We start from the raw sequence: 7721 nt of genomic DNA, 5'->3' as shown, positions 1-7721 counted from the left end.
TCCGTCTCAAAAAAAAAAAAAAAAAAAATAGCCAAGCACGGTGGCTCACGCCTGTAATCCCAATACTTTAGGAGGCCAAGGCAGGAGGTTCGCTTGATCCTCCTAGGAGTTAGAGATCAGCCTGGGCAACATAGCAAGATCCTGTTTCTATAAAAAATATATTTTTAAAAATTGGCCAGCCGGGCACAGTGGCTCACACCTGCAATCCCAGCGCTTTGGGAGGCTGAGGTGGGTGGATCACCTGAGGTCGGGAGTTCGAGACCAGCCTGACCAACATGGAGAAACCCTGTCTCTACTAAAAATACAAAATTAGACAGGTGTGGTGGCACATGCCTGTAATCCCAGCTACTCAGGAGGCTGAGGCAGGAGAATTGCTTGAACCCAGGAGGTGGAGGTTGTGGTGAGCCAAGATCGAGCCATTGTACTCCAGCCTGGGCAACAAGAGTGAAAACTCCGTCTCAAAAAAATAAAAAAACAAAAATTGGCGGGGGTGCCAGGCACGGTGGCACACGCCTGTAATCCCAGCACTTTGGGAGGCCAAGGTGGGTGGTTCACTTGAGATCAGGAGTTTGAGACCAGCCAAGCCAACATGGTGAAACCCCATCTCTACTAAAAATACAAAAATTAGCTGAGCGTGGGGCATGTGCCTGTAATCCCAGCTACTCGGGAGGCTGAGGTAGGAGAACCGCTTGAACCCAGGAGGCGGAGGTTGCAGTGAGCCCAGATCATGCCACTGCACTCCAGCCTGGATGACAGAGGAGACTCCATCTTAAAAATATAATAATTAAATAAATTTAAAAAATTAGCCGGGGCATGGTGTTTCGTGCCTGTGGTTCCAGCTACTGGGAAGGCTGAGGTGGGAGGATTAACTGAACCTGGGAGTTTGAGGCTCCAGTTAGCTGTGATCTCACCACTGCCCTCCCTGGGTGACATATATATATATTTAAGCCACTGAGCTGTGAAGGTATGTGAGTTATATCTTGAAAAATACACACATAGTGAGTGCCAAATCCCGGGATTAGTGTTTAAGTGTTGGGCTTGTCAGCTGTCAAGGGCTCTGCAGCTCTTTCTCTGAATCCAAGTTATTCTTCCTTTGGACTGGGAACCCAGGCTGCGACCTGGGAGGATGTGGCCTCATGGGGGGCAGGGCCAGCGCGCTGTGATGGGGCTGGGGCTGGGCAGGTTGGGGCTGCCTGCTACTCCCCACTCCTGACCCTGGGTGGGGACAGAAGGCAGAGGGAGGCTCCTGGCACCTGGGGCACAGGAATCTCAGGCATGTGGTCCTGAGCCTGTTTCCAAAAGCCAAACCCGCCTCCCCAGGGCGGAGAGACTGGGAGGGGCCCCAATCCAGGCTCCCGGGATGGCCTGGCTGGCATCTGGGATTCCAGTGGCCCCTCTCCCTCGGCCCTGGCAGTGGGGCTGGACACTGGCCTGCCTCCCACCAGAGTCCCCCTAGCTCCTCCCTGCTGTGGGCTGGACTGGGAGGAAGAGGGTGGGGTGCACTTACATTTGCAGGTCTTTCCAGCCCCTGGGGCAGCTTGATTAACCAGCTTCTCCAGGGCCAAGCTGTTGGGGGTGGGGTGCAGCCCGAGGCAGCCAGACCAGCCCCCGAGCCTCCTGGGTGCTGGAGGCTGTCATGGGGCTACCCTGGGGGCAGCCTCACCTAGGGCTGCAGATGCTCCTCCTGGCGTTGAACTGTCTCTGGCCCAGCCTGAGCCTGGGTGAGTGGGGGTCCCGGATGGACGTGTCCAGCCAGACCCAAGGGGCTGGGGGCCCTGCTGGAGTGATCGGACCCTGGGTGCCCACCCCCCTCCGGTTGGGAGAGGCAGCCCCAGGGATCCCCACGCCCTTCTCCGTGGCTCACCTTTTGTTCCCCGTGGCCACAGAGCTGGTGCCCTACATGCCTCAGATAACAGCCTGGGACCTGGAAGGGAAGGTCACAGCCACCACCTTCTCCCTGGAGCAGCCGCGCTGTGTCTTCGATGGGCATGCCAGCCCCAGCGACACCGTTTGGCTCGTGGTGGCCTTCAGCAATGGTGCGGGGACTGCTGTGGGGCCTGGGTGAGGGTGATGGCCAAGGAGAGTGGTGGGCCCTAGGAGCCCCTCACTAGCAAGCACCTTCAATGATTGAGCCCCTGTGGGGGCCTTTGGGAGGGTAGGTGTGGATGAATTGGGCTTTATCCCAAGGGGTAATGTGTGTATTGAAAAATACATAGTGAGCACCAAATCCCTGGAGTAGTGTAAGTGGCAGGTTTGTCAGCTGTCATGGGCTCTGCAGCCGCCTTTCTCTGAATCCAAGTAGTTCTTCCTTTGGATGGGGAACCGAGGCTGTGACCTGGGAGGATGTGGCCTCCTGTGGGGCAGGGCCGGTGCACTGCGATGGGGCTGGGGCTGGGCAGGTTGGGACTGCCCGCTGCTCCCCACTCCTGGCTCTGGGTGGGGACAGAAGGCCAGAGGGAAGCTCCCCTTCAGGGGTAACAAAGTCGACTGGGTCTGGACTATCTCTGGGGGCCCTGAGGGAGGAGGTGGCATGGCAGGTCAGGGCTGGAGATTGGGAGAACACAGAATCCCCACTCACGAGGACAAAGCTGCTTTCTCCCCTCCCACCTCCATCTGTTCTCTCATCCTGCAGCCTCCAGGGGCTTCCAGAACCCGGAGACACTGGCTGACATCCCGGCCTCCCCACAGCTGCTGACCGACGGCCACTACATGACGCTGCCCCTGTCTCTGGACCGGCTGCCCTGTGACAACCCCATGGTGGGCAGCGGAGGCGCCCCCGTGCTGCGGGTGGGCCATGACCACGGCTGCCACCAGCAGCCCTTCTGCAACGCGCCCCTCCCTGGCCCTGGACCCTATCGGTGGGTGGTCCCCACCGGGGCCCTGGGACTGGGGCTGTGCTTGGGGCGGAGGCATTGCTGGGACCAGGGATGCTCTCTCTAGCATGTTCCTAGGGAGGGGTCCCCCGACCCCCGTCCTCCCCTTTGCAAGCCCGGGCTCCTTCCACTGTAGAGTCAGCAACAGTGCTTACCCCAGCTGGGACCGGGCAAGGCCCAGGAGGAGCGGGTGGGCACTTTGGGGAGGCGAGATCTTAGTCAAGGTGGGAGGGGGCAGCTTCCCCAAAGTCTAGGTCCCTGGCCCCCACCACGGGCAGATCTGGCAGGAAACTTGGGGGCCGATTTCAGACCCAGTCTCGTGGATATGAGGCAGGGAGCAGGAGAGGTGGCTCCCACCCACTCTTACAGATGAGGAAACTGAGGCACAGGAGGTCAAGTGGCCTGCCAACGTCGGGGTGGAGCCAGGATGGGGAAGCAGGCAGTGTGTCCAGGTCAGGACTGTCCGGACACAGGAGGAGGTGGGGTGGCCTCAGGAAGACCAGGCCCAGGGGAAGCCGGGAAGGCAGGGCATGGTGAGGCTGGAACAGCACCCGGCTCCACCCAGCCCCCTTCTGCCCTCTCACCCACTCTCCAAGTCCACCCTCTGCCCTCCCCGCTGCCGCACCCTGGCTCAGCTTCCAGCTCCATGCCCCGCCCTGTCCCCCACAGCCACTCTTTTCAATGCCAACCTGCCAGGTCCTTCCCTGCTGCCCAGACCTTCCAGAGCTCCCAGCCCTGCAAAGACACAAACCGAGCCTCTCTGTGGGGCTCCTGGTGCCCTGGGTCCTCAGGCTGCTGGTGATTGAGCCCCCTGCCCCCCAGCTACTGCTGCCCCTCTGGGAGGCCTGGGACCCCTGCCCCATGTGCCCTGCTAAGCCACCTTCACCTGCACTTTTGGCTTGTGACATTTAGGAACCAGGGCACCTAAACCAGCATCCCCAGCCTAGGTCTGGTGTCTGGAGAGCAACTGCTCAGGGGGATAGGGGCTGGTGGCACAGGCCAAGTGGCTGGAGACATCTCAGGGGATTCTCAGAGCAGGGCCAGGCCACAGGCTGCTGCTCTTGACAGGCACCCCCACTCCACATCCATGGGAGGGGCCCAGAGGAGCTGCCTGGGGCCTGGCCCTGCCCAGGGCCGTCCCGGCCTCTGAAGCTCTCCCCTCCTCCCCCACCACCTCCCATCCCCAGGGTGAAGTTCCTCCTGATGGATGCCAGGGGATCACCCAGGGCCGAGACCAAGTGGTCAGACCCCATCACTCTCCACCAAGGTAGTGCTGGGCAGGAGGGGCGCTGCCCCCAGTGGACTCACCCATCTCCCTGGGCCACCTCGTCACCCTCTGCTGAGCTGGCCACACCCCTGCTCCCACAGGGCTGGGGGCCTGGAGGCCATGTCCAAGTTGGGCCCAGCCCCCAACAGAACCTCATGCTAGGGGAGTGGGGCACCGAGCCAGCCCCGTCGGCAGGGGCATCATCTCGGCCCATCCGCAAGCGTTTGCCAACTCTTGGGCTCCAGCCACATTGTGGGCACAGCCTCCCCCCTCCTATAGGGAGTCAGCCTGTGTCAGCCCCTGCTAGGAGGGAGGAAGAGGGTGTGGAGGAGGTCAGGGTCAGGGTCAGGGCTGGCTGGGGAGGCAGCCAGCTTGAGTTCTGAGCAGACCCCAAGGGGCCAGCGTGAATGTACCAGGCCCAGGAAGTTTCGAGTGCCTCGGCCCAGGTGTTGGAGGTGGGGGTCTCCTGGGAGACGGCTTCAGGGGTCAGGGGGTGTGGGGTGGAAGTCTTGTCATCTGAAGGCCTTGACTGCTGGGCTCCAGGGAGCAGGCAGTGGATGAGCTCGTGGGTGGGAGCAGCCTACAAGGTAGGAGCAGGGCAGAGGCTGTGGTCCAGGCTGGCAGAGCACTGCTGTCCCAAGGAAGAGGGACAGGGGGTTGGGCTCAGGGGCGTGCCTGGGGATATGAGAAAGCCAGGCCTTGAAGCTAGGCAAGCATGGGTGGGGAGGGATGGAGGGAGGAGGTGACAGCCAGCCCTGGGGTCGAGGGGCAGCGCCTCTGAGCAGCTGGTGTGTGTGCAGGGAAGACCCCCGGATCCATCAACACCTGGCCAGGGCGGCGAAGTGGCAGCATGATCATCATTACCTCCATCCTCTCTTCTTTGGCCGGCCTCCTGCTCTTGGCCTTCTTGGCAGCCTCTACCGCGCGCTTGTGAGTGGGAACACCCCCTTGGGCCCTTCTCCCACCCAGAACCCCTTCTGTTGAATTGGTCCCAGTGTCTGGAAGCCCTCCAGGCACGCCATGGGGTTTACTTTATTTTTGGTAGAGACAGGGACTTGCTATGTTGTCCAGACTGGTCTGGAACTGCTGGGCTCAAGCGATCCTCCTGTCTCGGCCTCCCAAAGTGTTAGGATTACAGGCGCGAGCCACCTTGCCCAGCCCCATGCTGTGGTTTCAAGCTGGGCAGCGCCCCTCCCAGGGCCTGTGCAGGGAATTCCCACCCTGAGTATCTCGCACCTCGGGGGTCAGTGATGGGGGCCAGCAGCCCCTCTGAGGACAGATTTGGGAGGGCCCGCCTCACTCGGGCCCTGTCTTTCGGTGTGTCCTCAGCCAAGGCCCTTCTCCTCCTGGGCCTCACCTGCTCTCTGTGGATCCTCTGGTGGTTTAGTAAGCTGACGCCAGGGTAGTCAGGGTGGCCACCTGGAGAGGTGGTCCTCCAATTGGTTCTAGAAGGGAGGAAGGAGGGATCAGAGACTGCAAGTGAGGCTGGGTGCAGTGGCTCACGCCTGTAATCCTAGCACTTTGGGAGGCTGAGGTGGGAGGATCACTGGAGGCCAAAAGTTCAAGACCAGCCTGAGCAACATGGTGAAACCCCATCTCCACTAAAAATGCAAAAATTATCCGGGTGTGGTGGCAGGTACCTGTAATCCCAGCTACTCGGGAGGCTGAGGCAGGAGAATCGTTTGAACCTGGGAGGCAGAGGTTGCAGTGAGCTTAGATCACACCACCGCACTCCAGCCTGGGTGACAGAGCCAGACTCCATCTCAAAACAAGAGACTGCACATGAGGGAGCTGGGAGGGAGGAGAGCAGGCCCTGACCCAGCACGTGCCCCATGTGGCAGGGACATACGTCTCTTCCTCCTCCTCTCCCCACCCAGTTCCAGCCTGTGGTGGCCGGAGGAGGCCCCGGAGCAGCTGCGGATCGGCTCCTTCATGGGCAAGCGCTACATGACCCACCACATCCCATCCAGCGAGGCCGCCACACTGCCGGTGGGCTGTGAGCCTGGCCTGGACCCACTCCCCAGCCTCAGCCCCTAGCCTGGCCTCTGTGCTTGGGGCTGGGGGAGGTGGGGCACAGGGAGCGAGTGCATGGTGCTCTGTCCCAGCTCCTGCACCCACAGGCCCCCTCAGGGCTCCTTGCCTTTCCCCCCCACCAGCATACCCCCTACCCTGCCTGGAATCCCAGCACCAGCCCCCCTGCCTCTGCCTTTCCGGTTTCTCTCCCTCTCCAAGCATCTGTAAGTTGCACTCAGGAGGGTTTAGGGGAGGGCCATGGGCAGGCTGAACACCCAGTCCCCACCTCCATCCCCACCTCTGTCTCACCTGACCTCCTGCGAGGGAGGCTGGAGACCGTGTGCACAGGCCGCCCTGACCACAAGCTTCCAGACCCCAAGAGGAGGCCTGCAGAGGAATGTGCTTTGCCTGATGCAGGGAGCTGGGCCCATCCTGGGGCCTATGAGACCTGAGCCACCCTCCGTCCCCCGTCCCACCCATCAGTGGCTGGGCGGGGTGAGGATTCAGAGGTGTCTCTACTGCCCCTGGGTACAGCACCTTTCTGAGAGTGGGACTCTCCATGGTCATCTGACTACCAATTCTGGCCACCACCTCCAACCTTCTTGCGCATATGGATGGCTCTCGCCCTTATCCACCCCCTCAAGCATTTATTAAGCACCTGCTGTATGCCACATACCGTGTTAGACTTGGGGCTTCAGGCATAGCCGGTCCTGACCTCGGGGAGCTGCCTTCTCTAGACCTGAGACGACCACGTGTCCATATGTGACCTGTTGCTGTCGGGGGTCTGTCACGCCCTTAGACCGTTACCCCAGTAGGCTCTTCAGGACCCAGGAGCCTCCATCACCTGGAAGGACCCTCTGTGCAGAACCTCAAGCGCCCATCTGTGCACAAGGCCAGTGGTTCCCGTCGTCGCCACTCGGGGTCGCCGGTGAGCCGCAGCCAGGCCGCCTCACGGCCAGTGCGCATGCGCGCTCCTATTCACCGCCCCTTCTGCCTCCCAGGCGGTAGTAGATGCCATGGGGGCGGGGTCGGTGGAGGTCAGGACTCTAGGCCTCCCTCTGCCAACCCAGAGGGATGAGCAGTCACGCCTGAGAGCCCACTGCGTGCCATGCAGTCCGCACAGCCGCAGCGATTTTCTAGATGGAGAAACTGAGGCTCAGTGGCTTGTCCGCTGCACTCTGTCCACGGCCGCTGCACACGCCCCCTTGGGCCGCGCTCCCGGACCCTCTAATGTGACCACGGCTCCCGGCATGCAGGCCCTGCCAGCGGAGGGCGCCCGGTGGTGACCCTTGGTCTGCAGCCCTCTTTGGAGGTGAATAAATGCGGTCTGGAGCCCACCCTGGCCTGAATGGTGCCCCTGCTGGGACAGGAAATGTATACCGGAAGCCCAGGGCCCTGCTCAGCTTCTGCCCCATGGGGTTACCCCGAGCCTGTCCCTTGATTGCTGTCCTGGCTTGTACTTTGAGGTGCCCCCATCTCCTAGGAAAATCCACACATGCACTTCAGGGCCAGGTATGTGGTTTGGGTAGTGCTCCCTCCCAAGCAAGCCTTTGAGCCCCTCATCTCTG

General features: G+C 61.3%; 1 protein-coding gene across 2 annotated transcripts; it reads left to right on the top strand.

Moving 5' to 3' along the window:
- Positions 1 to 898: 898 nt before the first annotated feature.
- On the top strand, positions 899 to 7490 carry UPK3B (uroplakin 3B). 2 transcript variants are annotated; one of them, XM_030797515.1, is made up of 5 exons: positions 899 to 2036; positions 2633 to 2858; positions 4061 to 4140; positions 4941 to 5070; positions 6018 to 7490. In XM_030797515.1, exons 1-5 carry the CDS (start codon positions 1637 to 1639, stop codon positions 6175 to 6177), a joined length of 996 nt encoding a protein of 331 aa, XP_030653375.1. In that variant the 5' UTR covers positions 899 to 1636; the 3' UTR covers positions 6178 to 7490. The 2 variants fall into 2 exon arrangements, with proteins under 2 accessions (XP_030653375.1, XP_030653376.1); XM_030797516.1 differs by lacking the exon at positions 4061 to 4140.
- The last annotated feature ends 231 nt before the right edge of the window (positions 7491 to 7721 follow it).

Source organism: Nomascus leucogenys, chromosome 17, assembly GCF_006542625.1.
Source record: "Nomascus leucogenys isolate Asia chromosome 17, Asia_NLE_v1, whole genome shotgun sequence".
NCBI classification, from domain to species: domain Eukaryota; kingdom Metazoa; phylum Chordata; class Mammalia; order Primates; family Hylobatidae; genus Nomascus; species Nomascus leucogenys.
This window is presented reverse-complemented; position numbering and strand designations above follow the sequence as displayed.